At 35.6% G+C, this 20877-nt stretch overlaps 1 protein-coding gene across 4 annotated transcripts; it reads right to left on the bottom strand.

Annotated features, from left to right (window-relative positions):
• Positions 1-93: 93 nt before the first annotated feature.
• LOC132598419 (protein TRIGALACTOSYLDIACYLGLYCEROL 1, chloroplastic) lies at positions 94-4776 on the bottom strand. Of its 4 annotated transcripts, none has more exons than XM_060311272.1 (4): positions 4650-4718; positions 4346-4431; positions 1714-1832; positions 94-1537 (listed from the first exon to the last, which is right to left on the bottom strand). In XM_060311272.1, the coding sequence occupies exons 3-4, from the start codon at positions 1758-1760 to the stop codon at positions 499-501; spliced, it is 1086 nt and encodes a 361-aa protein (XP_060167255.1). In that variant the 5' UTR covers positions 1761-1832; positions 4346-4431; positions 4650-4718; the 3' UTR covers positions 94-498. The 4 variants fall into 4 exon arrangements, with proteins under 4 accessions (XP_060167255.1, XP_060167256.1, XP_060167257.1 ...); XM_060311273.1 differs by having other exon boundaries at positions 4521-4651; XM_060311274.1 differs by lacking the exon at positions 4346-4431 and having other exon boundaries at positions 4650-4776.
• Between the last annotated feature and the right edge of the window lie 16101 nt (positions 4777-20877).

Here is a 20877-nt window from a genome sequence, read left to right as displayed (position 1 = left end):
TAAATGCAGTATGCTTTTTTGGACACCAACTTGACGAATGACAAAGATAGCGTGACCGAGTGTGCCAAATTGATTTTCCTATACAGGGCAAGATTAAAAAATCTTAATGTAGCAACTATATAAAAACATACGGAATTGTTGATGTATTCAGCGTTAGAAGAACGGAACATCAGCTAGCTTTCATACTAACATGCTATTGCTATGCCATATCCTTGCACATATTAACCCCGATTCCAAATGAGAATCAAAGGAAGCACAATCGGAAATTCAATCGAAAAGGGTACCAAAACTAGATTTGCTTCAGAAGCGACTTCCCACTAACATACATCCATTTCTCCTTGATTCATCAGTGTCAACTCTCTCGAAACCATAAAATAACATGACTACAACTTTAACATACCCCACTTGTGGGATTACACCGGGCGTGTTGTTGTTGTTGTTGGCGGCTACAACTTTTAACATATTGAAACTTCAATAAATGGAAAACTTAAGATATGTTCACACACAATTCCTCAGGGAATCGCCAGCACCCTGGAAGAAACAACAAGAGAGAGCAAAGTCAGCTATGAATATGCCAACAAGAGATAAAACTACGGCTGAAGTAGTCGACTCGCCAACCCCTTTGGCACCTCCCAGTGTGGTGACCCCCCAAGCACAGCTTATGATGGATATAATAGCACCAAACACCTGTGATTTAATCATCGCACTGATAAGGTCCCATGACCTAAGAGCTCTCTGAGCAGAATCCAAGATTATGTTTATGCTAATTCCATAAACACCATCAGCTAAAAGGGCGCTGGATGCCATTCCAACTGTAAAGCACATTAGGGTCAAAAATGGTAAGGCAATGCAAGAAGCAATCACTCTTGGTGTCACCAAATAATCAACAGGATTTGAACCGAGAACTCTCAACGTGTCTGTCTGCTCAGATACCTGCATGGTGCCTAGTTCGGCAGCAAATGCACTACCAATACGCCCAGCAACTACAACTGCTGTGACAACTGGACTTAGCTCTCTTGCAAAGGCAAGGGCCAAAACCCCACCAACAGATCTATTTAACCCTAACCTAGTGAATTCTCTAACAAATTGGATAGTGAAGGCCATGCCAACAAAAGCTGCAGTTAATAGACAGACACCAACTGACTTAGGTCCAACTCTTTCCAACTGTTGAAGAGTATTCCTCCAGTGGATTTTACCCCTTATGATCCTAGTAATAACCTGCCCTGCCAAAATAAAAACTGATAATCCCCTCCATAAGTACCTGGGAGGTGACCACTTGCTCAAGAACGTTTCTACTCCATTCTCCCATTCATCCACCGTAGATGTGTCCTTTTTAGACGTAGTTGTGTCCTCTTCAGAAACAGATAGACTTGGATAACCATCAGTAGAATTAGGAATCACATAGAACCTTTTCGGTTTGGAAGATTTTATAACCTTCTGGATCTGAGCTCCTTGATTAAAGTCAAATTTCTGGGGAACGCAATTCAAGCTCAAAAAGTTTACTCTTGCGTGATTAGTCACCGTACTATACCTGCATCTGCAATCCATACAAAACTAATGTGAGTCAATCTAAGTGACTCAGTATTTTTTAGAAATCTACATCAGAAACCATGCATGGTGAATGGAAAGTTGAATACAAATGCATCAAGTCGCATGTTATACATCTTTATACACAATATTGCAAGTACACATACACGAGACCAAGAGAGAGACCTTCCAGAAAAGTGAAGAAGAGGATAACAATAAGAAGCTGCTTGCATGTTGGTCTCAGACTAGGGCCTTTTAAGTGAAATCTTGGGTCTTTTAAGTCCCTCGCAGCACAAGAAGATGACCTGCATTAAGTAAAATGATAAGTAAAATCATTACAAATTTAGAATCTCAACCTCAAGGGCGGACATAATTTTAAGTAAAAAGATCTGTAAAGCAAGCAGATGGCATCTGTCACATCTATGGCATTTGATGTAGAAATCTGAGACATCAGAACTACAGAGTGGTGCAACTATCTTCTACAGTCTGCATCATCACATGTCATCAGAAACATTATATCCATGGAGGAAAGCCCTCACTGACTAAGTACAGTAGGTTTGGGTATACTTTTGGCACTTCGCCAATGATCAAAATAAAATGACAGGATAACTTAATAGGTAATTTTCGCGTGCCCTTTGAGGGCATGTCAGTCAATCTAATAGAAAGAGAAAGAGTACCTATATTACTAACAAAGTTCTTCATCCCTCCCAGTTCCCATATTTATAGTGAAGCACATCTTTTCACATCCTAGAAAGTGTTCCTTGTGCTCCTCACCACATCCCACCCAAAACTTTTTCCATTTCCTTAATCGTTGGTTACTAGAAAAGATTATTTTTCTTTTATTCGGATAACTAAATGCTAGATAGTCAATTGTGAACGACAAAAACAAAATGAGAGAACAACAACAAAACTAAGAAGAAAATGGCCCCAAGCAAAATCCAAATCCTTCCCCCCACATGATGAGTGCATTACCAAATCGTACAGTTCTTACCCCCTTCCCCTCCAAAATGTTCCCCTACTTCATACCATTAAGAAGTATATTACGTAGACTACCCGTGTACAAAAGTCAAACAAGTTATCATTTCAGCAAGGCTGAATACATAGATAGCCCCTTAAACTTGTCTCATTTTTGCATTTAGACACCTAAACTAGAGACTCTACCTGTTGAACACTTAAACTAAGTTAAAGTGTACCTATTAGACACATATTAATTACTGGCATGGTGCGTGAATCACACCACTCATAAGAGCGTGAAAGTGCTAGTTTTTCATTTTTTTTTAAAAAAAAAAACTTTTTTGTAGTCTCCTTCACCCTCTCCCTGCCACAACTCCACCACATAAAAGACCACCGCCCGCCAACCATACTCCATCATCACCATCTTGAGCCATCATCTATTTACGAACAACCAAAAAAGCCACCACCAACCAGCCATGAAAACTACCGCCAACTCCCCGAACACCTTTTGTTGAACCACCAACCATTTTTACCCGATAATGATCATTTGCGAAAGTTTTTACTTTCAAATTGAAGGAATCAAATATAATACACATGTTAAAATTCGTAGTGGAACTCATGGGACAAACGCAACAGTATCAGTCGAAATAACGTGTCCTCTTCAACAGCTCCATTTTAAGATTTTTACAGATTCATTTACCATTTCTCTGCAATAAGAAACAAATAATACATTACAAAACACAAATCAGAATAAGAGGTTCTTTGCAGCTAAGTTACTCGGACTCTTCGAAAGTGTTGCCGCACCCGTGTCGGATCCTCCAAAAATAGACTACTTTTGAAGGATCCGACAAGCACCCGACGACATTTTAGGAGAGTCCGAGTAACTTAGCTTTTCAGTTCGTGTCCATTTCAAAGAAAGACTAAAAAACCGAAAATGGTAAAGAAATTGAAAGAAAGACTGGAAATGAGGTTCAGACAGTATTCAAAATTCCAAAAGGAAATCAATGGCAGAAATGGTGTTTACATTTTGTTAAGGAACTGGATGTTTTTGCTGGGTTAATTTTGAACCATACCTATAAATGAAGAAATGTTTATATCCTCACTGGTATCTCCACCATTCTATTCTGTTAATGGTAGACAAGTGTAGGGGAGGGGCAGTAGAGATTGTTTTCCACGTGTCACATTTTGATTTGTCCTATTTGTCATGTCACAAGCATCTGAAAGTCACGCTCTGTCTTTTTATGGAAGATTGTATGCAAGGTGTTTAATAGGTAGACTTTAACTTAAGTTTAAGTGTTCAATAGAACAACCTTTAGTTTAGGTGTCTAAATGGAAAAATGAAACAAGTTCAAGGGGCCATCTATGTAGTTAGCCTTTCAACAATATAACAGAAAGAAGGCAAGTGAAACATGTTTCACACAAATTCCTTGGCAATGTAAAATCTCAGTTCATGAAAAATACACAACACCATGAATCAGAGTCCCCTACATGCTCAAACAGTCAAATCTAACTTCAAATATATGTTCCACCAATCATTGCCGCCCAAAATCTACAATACATTAGGAAATCCCAGAAAAAATATTGGCAGGAATTACCACTACTTTTGGGGCAGTTTCACGGACATTTAGCATTATCACAACATCAATTTGCATTTCGCACAATTCTAGATTAATTCTAAATCACTAAAACCTGGTGCTACAAAACAATTAAAGAAATTCACAAGCCACTGCACATTTCCAGCGACAGAGCAATCAATTAAAACAAATTTCCTTGTTCAATTATAAACAATTGAAAGAATATCGAGAAATTGAGCTTTGCTTTGTCAAAAACATCTTTCTGCACTATCTTTTTCCCTTAATCCTACCGTATAAGATGGAACAACGCTGTTTGTGAGTAGAGTTCTTCACTCCCGTCGGAGATTGTCTTTTCCCAATAAGATCAAGAGGGAACCTTATCAAAACAAACATAATACTATTAATCTTTCATATAGAACTTCAGTAACCGAATTGAAGTTAAACTATTAAAGCAAAAAACATTACTTATAATAGAATCTAGTTCTAGCATTCGGGAATTTTCGGACATTTTAGCATAGAAGAAACAAATTTATGCAAAGATAACACTAGATTTTGATAAAAAGAATTTGGAAGAAATAAGAAGAACGAAATTACCTGAATTCGCAGAACCCTAGATCGACGAGGAGAAAAAGAATGTTTCGTTTAAGGGAAAAGGGTCAAAAATACCCCTCTACTTTGAAAAAAGGGCTAAAAATATCCTCCGAACTTATTTTGGGTCAAAAATATCCCTCTCATCCTTAAAGTTTTCAAATCTACCTCTGTCTTGACGGAAATTATCCCCCAAAATAACCCAATTTTTTTTTTTAAACCCGCTTCATCATTTAAACCTGACACAACTAAATAATAATCCATAAGATCCCCTTATTCCCCAATTCCCTCAAACTTCAAACCTACATATTGGGGGTATTTTTGACCCAAAATAAGTTCAGAGGATATTTTTAGCCCTTTTTCCAAAGTAGAGGGGTATTTTTGACCCTTTTCCCTTCGTTTAATGTTGGGAGGTGAAAACGGGTCGACCAATACGGGTTTGGGTTTTAAAACTTGGGTGAATTTTGGGACCCGTTTGGCCATGACAATTTTTTATTTTTTTCTGAAAAATTATTTTATTTTATTTAGAAATTAATATTTGGCCGTGAAAATTTCAAATATAACTTGAAGTTGCATTTTGAATTTGAAAACCCCTACATTTTCAATACGTTCAAACAATCAAATATTTTTTGTAAAAACTATAACCAAACACAACTTCAATTTCAAAATTCAAAATAGAGTGAAACATATTTGGTTTTCATCGCCAAGAGCCTACTTAATTATTCTGAATTAAAACGTGGCACCAATTAAAAAATGACACGTCTTTTATTAAACAGTCAAATTTGTTCTGTTAGTTTGAGGGGTATTTTTGAGCCCAAAAACAAACCTTTAAGGTATTTTTAGACCCAAAGATAAATAGAGGATATTTATAAGTCTTTTCCTGTATACGTTAGGGGTATTTATGAGTCTTTCCCGTAATTTTTTCTCCTTTATTTGTTTCTTCCGAAAAGAAATGAGAAATGAGAATAAAACACCGGCTTAGTCCTCAAATTGATCGTAAATTGCGTCTTGGTACGATTATTCTTCAGTAAGCTTATTACCACATCCATAGTTTAATAAATTAAATTTCAACTGTTGTAAAATATATTGTGTACTAAAATTTAAAAGCAATAAAAGCACAAAGAGTGAGAGAAATGAGCAGTAGTACTATTTCTTTTCTTTCTACTATTTTGGGATGATTTTCCATATCAACTTTGAGGCTATATTTAATGCCTCAATTCTTGGAGTAGTGTTATTGCTACAGTACACAATACTTGAAGTAGTGTGTTTTCTATAGTACCCAAGTGGGCCATGGCATCCACATTATCTATTCATAACACTCCCCCTTGGATGTTCATGTAAACTAAAAATTCTAGTGAAAGAAAAGTACTATACATAGTTGTTTGTAATACGCCTTGCTTGCTGTCTCATTAAAAACTTTACCAGGAAAACCCAGTGGGAAAAAATCTTAGTTAAGGGAAAAAGAGTGCAGCGCGTATTTACTCCCCATGTTGGAAACATCACTTAATGTTTCGAAGACGACGCATTCCAATCTTATATATTAGCTTCTCAAATGTTGAGGTTGGCAATGCCTTGGTGAACATATCTGCTAAGTTATCACTTGAGCGAACTTGTTGAACATCTATTTCACCCTTCTTTTGAAGATCATGAGTAAAAAAGAATTTTGGTGAAATATGTTTTGTTCTGTCTCCTTTAATGTAACCTCCTCTTAGTTGAGCTATGCATGCAGTATTATCTTCGTATAATGTTGTTGGAATATTCCTCTCCAAAGGAAGGCCACATGTTTCCTGAATATGTTGAGTTATTGATCTCAGCCAGACGCATTCTCGACTTGCTTCGTGAATGGCTATTATCTCTGCATGATTTGAAGAAGTAGCAACCATAGTTTGTTTTGTTGAACGCCATGATATAGCTGTACCTCCACATGTAAATAAATAACATGTCCGGGATCGACCTTTATGTGGATCGGACAAATATCCTGCATCTGCATAACCAATTAGTTGTGAATTAGATTCATTTGAATAAAACAGTCCCATATCAATGGTCCCTCGGAGGTATCTGAATATATGTTTAATACCATTCCAGTGTCTTCTTGTTGGGGAAGAACTAAATCTTGCTAATAAGCTTACAGAGAAAGCTATGTCTGGCCGAGAATTATTGGCAAGATACATTAATGCCCCAATTGTACTGAGATACGGTACCTCAGCACCAACAAGTTCTTCATCATTTCATAAGGTCGAAATGGATCTTTATTAATATCAAGTGATCTCACAACCATTGGGGTACTCAATGGATGTGCTTTATCCATGTAAAATCTCTTTAAAATATTTTCAGTATATGTTGATTGATGGATAAATATTCCATTTGTAAAATGCTCAATTTGTAGACCAAGACAGAATTTCGTTTTCCCAGGTTTTTCATTTCAAATTCCCTTTTCAAACATTCTACTGCCTTTGGAAGCTCTTCAGGAATTCCAATAATATTCAAGTCATCAACATATACAGCTATTATGACAAATTTTGATCCATACATTTTCATAAAGACACAAGGACAAATTGGGTCATTTTTATACCCTTCTTTCAATAGGTATTCGCTAAGGCGATTATACCACATGCGCCCTGATTGTTTTAATCCGTATAAAGATTTCTGAAGCTTTATTGAATAATTTTCCCGGGAATCATTATATGCTTCAGGCATTTTGAATCCTTCAGGGATTTTCATGAAAATATCATTGTCCAGTGAGCCATATAAATAGGCTGTGACAACATCCATCAAATGCATATCAAGTTTTTCATGAACTGCCAGATTTATAAGATATCTGAAGGTGATTGCATCCACCACAGGAGAATATGTCTCCGTATAATCAATGTCAGGTCTTTGCGAAAACCCTTGTGCCACAAGTCGTGCTTTATATCTTACGACTTCATTTTTCTCATTTCGTTTTCGCACAAAAACCCATTTGTACCCCACTGGCTTTACACCTTCAGGTGTTCGAACTATAGATCCGAAAACTTCGCGTTTTTCAAGCGAAGCTAATTCAACTTGAATTGCATCTTTCCATTTTGGCCAATCATTTCTCTATCTACATTCCTCGACTGATTTTGGTTCAAGATCATCAATTTTGTTGCATTATTTCAACAACAACATTATAGGCAAAAACATTGTCGACAATTATATCATTTCGGATCCATATTTTTCCTGAGGAGACATAACTTATTGAGATCTCTTCATTTTCAGGTACCTGAACCTCTTCCGAGGTTTTATCAATTGTTACGTCTCGTTGCTCTTTTTGAGCAACCACCTCCATATTAGTATCATTTTGATTATTTGCTCCTTTTATTTTTCGAGGATTTTTATCTTTGGAACCGATCGGTCTACCACGCTTTAAATGTGGTTTAGAATCATTTGCCTTAATTGATTGTCCTACCGGGACATCAACTCGAATTGGAGCATTACCAGCTGGAATATGAGATTTAGTAATCCTTGACAGGTCAGTAAATGCATCTGGCAGTTGATTTGCAATATTTTGCAAATAGATTATCTTTTGAACTTCAAGTTCACATTGATTTGTACGAGGATCTAAATGAGATAATGATATTGCATTCCAATCTATCTCCTTTTTCAGCTGCTTATTTTCTCCCCCTAATGCTGGGTATATTGATTCATCAAAATGGCAGTCAGCAAATATTGCCGTAAATAAATCTCCAGTCATAGGTTCCAAATATTTTATAATAGAAGGAGATTCATACCCAACATATATCCCCAACCTTCTTTGGGGACCCATCTTTTTGCGTTGTGGTGGAGCTATTGGAACATATACCGCACATCTAAATATTATGAGATGGGAAATATTCGGCTCCTGACCAAAAGCCAATTGTAATGGGGAGACTTTATGATAACTTGTGGGCCGAATCCGCACAAGAGGTGTTGCATGCAAAATAGCATGACCCCATACCGAAATGGGAAGTTTTGTTCTCATAAGCATTGGTCTAACAATTAATTGGAGGCGTTTGATTAATGATTCCGCTAGACCATTTTGAGTATGAACATGAGCAACCGGATGCTCAACTATTATCCCAGTTGATATACAATAATCATTAAAAGCTTGGGATGTAAACTCACCAGCATTATCGAGGCGAATTGTCTTAATTGCATAATCTGGAAATTGTGCTCTTAATATTATTATTTGAGCAAGTAATCTGGCAAATGCTAAATTGCGAGTTGATAACAAACACACATGTGACCATCTTGTAGATGCATCTATTAAAACCATATAATATTTAAATGGTCCACATGGTGGGTGAATGGGCCCACATGTATCACCTTGTATACGTTCCAAAAATGCAAGGGATTCAACCCCAACTTTAATTGATGATGGTCTAGTAATTAATTGCCTTGAGAACATGTAGCACAAGAGAATTCCTTGAATTGAAGAATCTTTTGGTTCTTCAAAGAGTGCCCATATGAATTCTCAATTATTTTGCGCATCATATTAAAATCGGGATGGCCCAACCAGTCATGCCAAGTAATAAAATCATTTGAATTAGTAAACTTCTGGTTTACTATAACATGTGTTTCAACCATGCTAGTACTTGTGTAGTATAAGCCGGAGAAAGAGCGGGTAATTTTTCGAGCACATATTTCTTACCCGACATTATTGTAGTAATATAAAGATATTCAATCTTTTCAGCATTTGTAGTCTCAATATGATAGCCATTTTGGCGAATGTCTTTGAAACTCAGTAGGTTTCTTTGAGACTTACTACAATAAAATGCTTCATTAATTGCCAAATTTGTTCCTCCGGATAATAATAAATTAGCTTTTTCGGAGCCTTCAATTAATCTTGTACTTCCAGATATTGTATGAATATTGGCTTCTTTCATCACCAAATAAGAGAAATATTTCTTATCTCTTAAAATAGTGTGTGTTGTAGCACTATCTATAAGACATATATCATCGTAATTGATCTTGGGTCCAACTGATGACTGGGGAATTTCCATATTCTTCATAAAAATAAAAGGTACATTATAAGAAATGTGAGAACAAACAACTTTAGGAAACTACACTAGAAATATAGAAACTAGTAAGACATGATATTTTAGGAAATACACTTAAGAAAAACAAACTAGTGATAAACATAAAAGTAAACAACAATTTTTCTCATAGTACTATTCCCCAGTGAGATGATCAGTTCTTAGTTCTTCAGTCAATATCATCATGGAAGTCTCCAGCTTCTAAATGAGTAATATTTGAGAGACTTTTAAAATCATCATCTTTATAAGCAAGATTTGCCTTAATATCATCATGCTTGTTTGAGGGAGCTGCTTCATCATCATTATTACGAAAGGTCAAGTGTGACTCCACATTATTTTCTCTCCCTTTAAGAGAGGCCTGATAAAGCTTGACAAAATGATCGGGCGTACGACAAATACGTGCCCAATGACCTTTCATACCACATCAGTGGCACATATTAACTTTACCTGTTAAAGGATTATTTTGAGAACCCTTATTGGTCTCTTGTTTATTCTTACCATGATGACGATAATTATGACGTCCCCTTTCACGTCCACGTCCACGTCCACGACCATGGCCACGACCACGATAATTATTTTGCCTTCTTTCAGGCTTATCATAACCTGTTGCTGCATTCACTTCAGGGAATGGAGCAGAACCAGTGGGACGCGACTCATGATTTTTCATTAATAGAGTATTATTTTGCTCAGCCACAAGTAGGCATGAAATTAAATCCGCATACTTTTTGAACCCCTTTTCACAGTATTGTTGCTGTAGCAACACACTTGAAGCATGAAAAGTGGTAAAAGTCTTCTCCAATAAGTGTTCATCAGTGATAGTTTCTCCACACAATTTTAATACAGAACTAACTTGATGGATAGCAGAATTATAATCAGTTACAGTTTTAAAATCTTGGAGCCGGAGATGCATCCAGTCATACCGAGCTTTCGGTAATACCATCAGCTTTAGGTGTTCATATCGATCCTTCAAATTATTCCACAATTCAAGTGGATCTTTCACAGTTAAATATTCAATTTTCAATCCTTCATCAAGATGATGACGAAGGAAAATCATAGCCTTGGCTTTATCTTGATGATTTATTTCCCTGTTTAATAGTATCCCCAAGACCTTTAGCCTCAAGGTGAATTTCAGCATCAAGGACCCATGATAAATAATTGTTTCGGTGATATCAAGTGCCACAAATTCAAGCTTTGATAAATTTGAGATAGTGGAAACTATCAAAGAAAATATCCAAAGTTAGACATAATAAGAAGTATTGTCAAAAAAAAAAAAAAAAAACTTCTACAGTTATAGGCAGTACATAATCGTGTACTATATTCTTTCTTGTTAGGCAAAATAGCTTGGGACCCCCCTGAACTTGTCGATTTTTATTCGGTGTACACCTAAACTATGCGTTGGCTTAATTACCCCCCTGAACTTGGTAATATGATAGTCTCGACCCCCCTAGACGCTGGCAACCCATGGTCGTGTGACACACGCGCTTCCACATGAATTTTTTTGTCCATGTGGCATTTTTTAAGGATAATTTTTTTTTTTTTTTTACCTTTTTAAGTTCACCAATTATTTAGATCATCTTTTTTGGGCCAAATCTGTAAAAAAAGAACTTGAAACAACAATATTTTGACCATACTCTTTTTTTATTTGGCTAAAGATAATAATATTCTAATCAAGTTATTTTTATATATTTGGCCAGAAAAAGAAGAAATACATAGTTAAAGCAAATAATCATTGTATCTAAAAAGAAATAAATAAAATATCAACCAAATATTTTAAGAATTTGACCCGAAAAAAATAATGTAGAGTTGAAATAAATAGTAATTGCATGAAAAGAAAAATACACAATTTTTTTTGTAGAAAATACATCGTCTAAACTTCATTACTTTTGCTAAACCTTCTTTTTATTTGGCTAAAATAAATAGAGTTTCAACTAAGTTATTTAGATTTTGATCCAAAAAAGGAAAAAAAACACATAGTTGAAATAAATAATCATTATATCTAAAAAGAAAAAAATACAATTGGGATAAAATATGCAATGAATATTAAGAAAAACCAAAAAGAAACACAATTGGAAAAAATAAATCATTATATTGATTATATGGCGATTAATAGTTGAAAAATACTCCACTTGGAAGCTGATTTTTCGATTTTTGATCCTTCCACACGCCTAAAAGAGAGTGTGTTCACGCTTTTTGCCACATCAGCGTCTAGGGGGGTCGAGACTATCATATTACCAAGTTCATGGGGGTAATTAAGCCAACACATAGTTTAGGTGTACAATAAATAAGAATCGATAAGTTCAGGGGGGTCGCAAGCTATTCTGCCTTCTTGTTAAGACAAATAGTTATGTTTGTAAAGTAATTATTATACTATGTGTACTAAAATAACCAATTGTGGAATCAGGTAAAAATAATAATAATAAGCATAGTGATAAAACATATAGTTCAAGTTTTATATTATGATGGAAGAACAGTTTTTAAAAACACAAATAATAAAATCAATATTTATTTGGCAGAATATATTAATGTGCAGTGAGAATTGACAATTAGGCCCAATAATCTTAACACTGGATCATCGAGACATACCTCACGAGAAATGGCGTTCAACTTGTTCCAAAGGGAAAATACAATTTATCGAGTCTCGTGCTAATAGCGTGTTGTAAAATATAATTGTGTACTAAAATTTAAAAGCAATAAAAGCACAATGAGTGAGAGATATGTTTGTTACTGTTATTGAGTTCATGAATGCTCAAATTTAAGGTTTAGTTAGTTTTTCTTTTTCTTTTTGTTTTAAATTTGGATAAAAGTCTGTTGAATGAATAGGAAACAATCCGAAGATATGTTTTCACAAAAAATAATAGTATGATTGTAATGTATCTATGTGTATGTAGTTGTGTTTAGGTAGTAATGATATATATATTTTTATGTTGCTAATAAACATACATAAGTTTGCACTGTTTTTATGCATATATATACTATGTTCAAAACACGATTAATATAATATTGTAATTTGTGCTCCGTATCCAAAACTTTATTATATTAATGTTTGCTACGAATACAAAGTTTGCAAAAACTTATTAATACTTTTTAAAACAGAAGACTTGTTTAAAAGGAAACTATTTTCCTTTCTTCGAGACAAAACAATAGCAATATTTAAGCATCAGTTGATAGTTTGAATTTTAATTCGATTAATTTAAAGGTGTAAAATATTCTATTGTTAATGTATGTAGATTGGACCTAAACAACACTTATTATTTTTTATCAAATTTTGATTTGGATAATTCTAATTCAAATTATTAAATTAATTTTACATGTTTAAAACGAAACACAGTAGAAATTTGATTTTCTATTTAAACGAATGTTGACACCCAATTTTGTCCCACCTATCCTCCGAAATACCTATTTTTCGCTTCCAATATTTTGGCAACTTTAAAAAATAAGTATTTGCATTTTTTTTTATTAATACCGGCATTTCATTATCCTGTCATTATCTTTACTATCGTCACTACTGCCATTATTATTATTACTATTATTATTATTATTGTTATCATTATTATTACCAGTATTATCATAATTTGCGTTTCAGCATTTTTTTTTACCACCTTATGCATACGCATCGCATTTATTTCGCACAATTAAATGATAGCGTTTATTTGTTTTCAAAAAATGATTTTTGCACGACTATTACAATGTCATATAATTTTATTATCTGAGCACTAATAATTACATATTTTATATTTTAGTCCGTATTAATCCAGTCCATAATTAAAATCCTAAAACTCTTTGGGCTGAAACCAATTCATAAAATCAGCCCACATTTTAAAACTCATCCAACCCAGCCCATTTCCTAATTAATCAGTCTTACTCTAAATTCCCCAGCCCACTATTTTTAACCCAATACCCGGTCCATTAATCCGACCCGCCCCTTCATTTAACAAAGGAAACCCATTAGGGTTCCCTTCATCTTCCATCAACCACGCCGCCCCCTCCCGCTCCCTTCTCTCTTCCCCGCTCCTCTTCTCTCTCCCACGCATGCCTCTGTCTCTTCTCTGCCCCTGTCCCCCACGCCTCTGCCGCCTCCACTTCCCTTTGTCCATGCTCTTCTCTCTTTCTTCGCAAGCAAAACCCTAGTTAACCCCTATAAATATTGGTTTCCTAATCTGAAAGAGGAGGCTTTTGGAATCGCAGAAAACCCCCCTAAGAATCAAAGCTTTCGAATCGCAAAAAATCTCCCTAAAAAGGAAGTTCTTGAATCACCGAAACACCCTAAAAAAAATCAAGTCTTTCCAGCCGCTTCCAATCCCCCGGAAAACTACTAAGTTTTCATCCGTTTTAATATTGCTTTGATATTCATTCGAAATAGAAAGTTATTCGGGTTCTATTTCGTTTCTTGTAACTGTTTCGAGTTCGAGTAAATTCGAGGTCGGAGTTTGAAGTGTTCGAGGGTATATCGGAGATCCCACATCTAGTTCGCTGCACCCAAGAAAGGTCGGTAATCCTCCTTCTCCTTCTCCTTCGCTTCAGTTTCTGTTCTATGTAAATTTATGTAGTTAGATTAGTTCAGTTTTAGTTGGTTCTAATTTGATATGTTTAGATTGCCGGTTTGTGTTCTTTTAGTATAATTTTCTTCCTCATCAGAGTTTATTTTCATTTTTTTTCAAGAGCTGTGCCCTTTTGATTTCTCACAAAATTAGCTTAGTTTGTTTTTGTGTTGTTGGATTGGGATAAGTAATGGTCTTCCCTATTTCAATTCTAGCGCTTTTCCCTTTTCTTCACATTTTGTATAGTTCTGTGATTGTGGATCTGTTAGATTAATTCTGAGTCGTTGGGCCGTGTTTACATCTCAGTTTTCTTTACTTAAGTTCCTGGGATTCAGTTGCTTAAAGCTTTAGTTTACGAGTATCAAATTTGGCCATGTTATCTTAACTAGTTTAAATAAATATTTTCTTCATGGACTAAGTGTTAGCGATATTCCCACACATTCGTCGTTGGGTTGAGCTTTGACTATTTGAACCTTATTTGCAGAATATGTGTTTTCTGACTTCATAATTGTAATGCAGTTTACCTTTCATTTAAGATTTAGCCATCTGGATTTTTTACAAACTAATCTACTTCCTTAATTTGAACAATGCTTCCTTCTTTCATTCTTCGAGCCTATCTTCCTCTTTAAATCAATATAACAATATAAATGCTTTAAGTAGCCTATCTCCTTCAAGGTTATTTGACAAAATATGAGTCGAAAAGTCCTTGTTTGAAATTTGGAAATGATGTTTTTTTTTAGTTCAAAGGTTCAAGAGTACTCAAATATGTTTGTCTATCTCCTACCCCCCTTTTAGGTAATATGGATGTTGTCTTGTTTCTCCTATTTTGTTTGAGTAGTTTTAGTTCGGGACTGCTGAATGGCTGGCATATTATGCAGATTCATTTTTTAGTTACATCCAATTCCTAAAATTCAGTTGGTTTAATTTCCAATCCTTAGTTAGGAGTGCAAACCTCAGCTAAATGCTATCCTAAACTTGAATGATCAAGCATAAAGTGTTATATGCCCTATATTCACTTTCCTGTCTATTTCGTCATTTTCATTTGTATGGAGTATGTGTCAAAATCAGTTTTTTTTTTCCTTTTTCTTTTATGAACTCGTGTAGCAATAGGTTTTAAAGTCAGTTGAACCAATTAATGAACAAGAATATAGCGAGCTATAAATCTGTTTTGGTCACAGTAATGAATGTTTGTTAGTTTTCTCTTTTTATTTTTACTTTTATGAATGTTAATATGTCAAGTTGTGTTTGATTGCTTTTAAAGTCCCGGAAACTTGGATCGTTTGTCACTAATCTTTATTTCCCTTTCTTTACATGTACACGTTGGAGCAAATGGAGTCTTAATTCAGGACTATCTCACAATGTAGTCTCGAAATGAGACTCGACGCTATTGCTATACCCATGCGTGGATTCGATGTGTCCCATACTCTTTAATCACAACACTCGGCGAGAAACAAGTGAAATCTCTAATCGCTTTGAGGCCGTCTATGACATCCTTATCGTTTTTCTTTTCTCCCCTTTCCTCATCATTCATCTTATTTCACCCTTTGTTTTTGTGATTGCTAATTTATCTGTATGTTGGATTTGTCTATGGTTTGAAAGTATGTGTGTCACTTATGATTCACGTAGGATTAGAATGGGTAGATTTTATCACTTAGAATTACCGCTCTGAACATTTAGTACTTATTTTCACCATATAGGGTGCATCATTCATATAATAATATTTGAACTTTGTTAGTTATAAGTTGATCCTTTTTCTCAAAACTATTTTCTTAAATTTTAAACCTTAATTAATTAACCTAAGTTTGGCAGGATAACCGTAGTTAACGGATTCTAAAGGATGCCTAACCCCTTCCCTTTAGGATAATATAGAGCCCTTACCTAGAATCACATTGGTTAAGCAGACTATTAACGGAGGTTTAGTTAGCTTTACCTTTAGGTGTCCTAATTCACCGTAAAATCAATTAGGTGGCGACTCCTTAAAATAAAGCAAAAAATAGGAATCACCAATATGTCGTACTTCTACTTTAACCCGGGTTAAAATGGGGTATAACAGCTTGGCGACTCCGCTGGGGAGCTAATAAAGGTTCTAACCATAACAAACTTAGGTTAATAATTAATTTGTTGGATGTTTGGTTGTTTTCTTTATGTTTACTTTTATTGTTGCCTTGTTTGTTTCTTTTATGTTCTTTTAAATGATTGCTTTATTAGGTGAAATTTTCTGTGTAATAATATTTTACTGCTTTCCTTAAACTGGCATTCCGGTCATATTTCCTCCACTCCTGGAAAATTCACACTATCACACGTACACGCGAGGTGTGTTTTGCGCACCCGCAAATTTTCTTCGTAGAATCCAAATTTTAGGAGAGTTGGCATATGCGCGGGGTGCTCGAGTAACGGGGACCGCGTAGCCTTCTCACTCGAGTAGTCCGCTCGGGAACCCTGTGTCTAGTAAGACAAATCTCAGAAAACCTTAAGATAGAGCTTTGCCACCAATTTTATTAAGTCATGCATGCATAAGCCTTAGGTGGGTCGGTCCTTGGTATCGACTCCACAATTAGGAAACCTTCCAAATTATTGACGGGTTTCATAACCCAACGACCGTAAGCATATTATGTGTAACGTGATAATGATAGAAGGATCCAAGCCTAATCATGACATATCGAGTTTGGGAATCATTTCCTTTTGTAGGATAAGTTCTGCCATAATGTAGCATTATGTGCTCTTTATATGCCTCGTCTAATGTGTAGATTTATATGTTTGAAACAGTATTCAACATAGTATCGAGCCTTCTTTAGTTTTAAAGCTGTGAGGATTAGCAATGTCTTAAAATTGATATGAATACTCTTTCGAATGTTAATACACTTTAGTCACAACTTCGATTTGTTAAATGCAAAGAAAGAGTAAGCTTGAGTTTCAGGTCTGTTACGATTAAAACCTGGGATCTGTCTAGTAATTAGATGAGTACGCAGCTCATAAGGATTGTTTAGTTCATTTTTTTTCAATTGTTACGGACCTGTTTAGTATAAATCAGACCTGAATTGGTGTGCTCATTGGCTTTGTCAGTCAGTCTATGTCAGTGTTTGTCACGTATTTGCTTAGTTTAGCTATTCAGTCCAGTAAATGTTTGTTCATTCTGTTTGCATTTCGTTTGAGTGCCTTAGTTTAAGTGTCTATCTATGAAGTTTTGAGTGTTTATCTATTAAGCTACACCACGTCTAGACTTTGAAGTTGTTTGGCCATTTAGTTACGAATCTTCAATATGTCATTGATTGTTTTTAGTGTAGCTGGTTGTTAGATAAATTTTGTTATCATGTGTATGGTTTCTGTACTAACTAATCCTTTTTATGTGATTAATATATGTTAGTTTTAATTTGGTTGTGTAGTCAATGGTATGTTTTTTTAATGATTACAAGTATGCCAAGTAGAGCTCAAATTCCTTCTTTAACTATGTGTTAGTTCAAGTTAGTGCTAGGTTATTAGCATGCCTCATATCTGTTTAGCCTAGCTTTGTTCAAGCATATATGTCTTTTGCCTGAGATCGATGCAGATTAAATTCGAACTAGAATGCTTTTTTGGGTATGTGTCTCAATGTTAGGAGTCTAATTGGAGAGTGCTTGTTTGGTTATGTGTCTCATTGGGTCATTCATGCCTATCAAATATTCACTTTAGGTAATCACAGTTTGACATAGTCTCAATATAGTCTTAATGCATGTTTATATTCTAAATTCAGTCTTGGATAGCCTGTATGGCTATACACGTGTGTTGGTTGGGACTGTCAGTGATTTGTATGTTTGAATAAGTGTAGATACTTGTCTGAGATCTTCTTGTTGACTGTTTAAGCTTAAAATAATTAATGCATGTGTCTGATGCTACCTTTGGCTATGCACTTATCCACCTTTGCTCTTCGATACCTTGTGTGTTGCCTTGATACCCCAAGGATCCTGTGATAATACTATACTCTGAGGTTCTATTTGTTTAAGCGTGAAAAAAAAAAACTTGCATCTTGCTCTGAAATAAAACTGATGCATCTAGTTTAAATACCCATTTTCCCTTAACCAGAGATAGAGAATGGCACACTGTAGATTGAATGAAGGATGTTAATTGTATATTTGTTCATGTGAGACTGAGCCCAATGTGAAAATGGCTGGAACAAAATAAATCACTACAAATAAGAACTGGATTGTTTGTGATCATGATGAATAAAAGAGGCCTAAGAGGTTTTCACTTGGGCGTGATAGGATAAGAGTGACTTACCTAGGTCTAGAGAAAGACAAGGAAAGGCTTTTAGTTTACTCAGCCTAGTGCTATTGATCCTAAGCTGTTGGGATTCCTCTATGTTGAAGCACACTCCCATGGGACCCTCTAAGTTTCTGAGAAAGGAGGGATATTGCATAAATGTAGCTTGTTATCAAGGAAGATGGGTTTAGAGTTGTAAAGATGGCACTATATATCACTAGTTTTGTGTTCTGCTTGGCATTTCTGCTTTTGGACTTTGCCCCCTGTTCACTCTCAGGTTATAAAGTTGATAGACTAATATGTTTTCCTATTACTTGGGTAGTTTAAACCATGCCATTTTTGTTATCCTTCATGCTTAATGTATCCTCCCAAAGTGGTCTGAATTTTTCATGTGTTGTTCCCTAAGAATATAGGAAGAGATGGTTCCTGTTTTTGTGCATGCTTTAAGTTAACATAATGTTCCATTTAGTCTCTTGGAACTCTGATCCACTGCCCTCTATTTGTATGCTATGTTTCAAATGCTAAACCAAAATGGATGCCTATATTGACATATGAAGCATCTCTTATGCCCTTCCCTGGTCTGTTCGAAATTTCCAGTGTGTGTTTCACTCTTTTTGCCTCTGTATCATGGAAGGTATAGGTTGAGTAGTGTGTTATACCCTATTTATAGATGTGAACACGTGTGAGACTGTTTCAAGTTGATTGATGTGGTGCATCTTGTTTGACAGTATTGCATCTCCCCTTCTCTATATTATTTCACCCCTTGTTTTCTTTTCATAACTCGAGGGACTTCTCCAAATCCCAAATATCATGGACTGGTTTGCTGCACATTCGAAAAAGCTTCTGGTTGTATGGTGAAGTCCCATTTATGATTAAATCGATGCTGCTACCTGCAAATAAATGGTGGTTCTTGGACCAGTTTTCCCACTACATTCCTTAAACCAAATGCTGCACTTAACTACAGCCCTGTGACATTTTGCTGGCTGCATTTTGTGGCTCATTGTAATTGCCTTTCTAAGGCCATGTTGCCACCTATTGATATTACTAGTTGCTGATTTGCTGCTTTAAATTTCGGGGCAAAAATAGATGCTGCCTGGCTTGTGGTTGAGCTAGTGTCTTGTTAAAAAATGGTAACAAGCAGATGCTACACAGGAAACAGATGCTCCCTTGAGTAAAAAAAAAAAATAATAATAATTATAAAAAAAAATCAGTAGTTAAGTCAAGGTTAGGACTAAGTTGTGATTCTATCTAGGCATGCAAATGTGCAAATGGTTGTGCAAATGTGTTCATAAGTTAAAACTCGAGCTAGGCATGCATGAAATAGTTAGTGTCTCTAGCTAAGAATGAAGACTGCAGTAAATGGCTTCACATATGTCATATATTGTAACTCCCATTTTGTTACCCTAGCCTTTTAAGCATGCTGCTTTGTTTTATTGTTTATGGCCAGTCCTTGAAAGTTCATATTTTCTTCAAGCCCCATTAGTGAGTTGATGCACTCCTTTATATGGTTTGGGTTTACTAGTTGCTGAAATCCTATGTACTAAACTGTTTGAATGCATGTTGTTCCTGTTATTTTCCAAGGCTATATTTTAAAGTATACCCTAGAGAAATCAAGTTCCTCCAGTGTTCTAATTTCAAAAACTAGTTTGTTGTTTTATTGTTGAATTCTTGGAAACTCTTGGTTGAATTACGAGCTAAATATGGATGAAACCATTCATTGTTGTTGAGCCTGAACCAAGACTAGGCAATTATACTTTTATGTGATTTTACTACTGTTTTGCTGGGAATCATCTGTGGATACTCATCCTTCACCCCTCTCTTTCTTTGCATGACTTGGGGATACTCATCCTTCACCCATCCCTAATGTACTTGAGATGATACTGAACTCGATGACATAAAGATAACTACAAATGCTCTCTAAACTTTTGATATTGTTGGTTGCCCCATTTTCCTGATTTATTTGGGCTATGAGCTGCTATACTCTTTGGCCATCTTTTTGTTTTATTTGGGCCACGGACTGCTGTGCTCGCTGGCCAAATTCCTGCTACACCGAGACACATTTGCCGCTGCATCTCTATGTTGCCATTTTCAGATAAATAGGCTGCTGTTTATTACTAGTTGCTACACAGCTGGCTGATGGTGCTGAGCCTTAGAATTTGAGTCAATTTGTTGTTCCTTTTAGTATGCAATTGCTTCATCTTGAGGTTGAATGGTTGATGCACTTTTAGGGATGAATGCCTATTGTGTGTTGGGGCTAAAAGAAGCCATTTTTTAGGATTTTGCGCCGCATTGAATTAGCCAAATAAGTAGTGATTTTGAACCAGTTAGCTGCCACAACTTTTGAGTAAATAAGTCACTATATTTGGTTCGTTATTGATGCACTTTGAGGCAGATTTGTGGCTTAAATGCTACTGAGCTTTGGGGCCA

Source organism: Lycium barbarum, chromosome 6 (assembly GCF_019175385.1).
Source record: "Lycium barbarum isolate Lr01 chromosome 6, ASM1917538v2, whole genome shotgun sequence".
Lineage (NCBI taxonomy): Eukaryota > Viridiplantae > Streptophyta > Magnoliopsida > Solanales > Solanaceae > Lycium > Lycium barbarum.
This window is presented reverse-complemented; position numbering and strand designations above follow the sequence as displayed.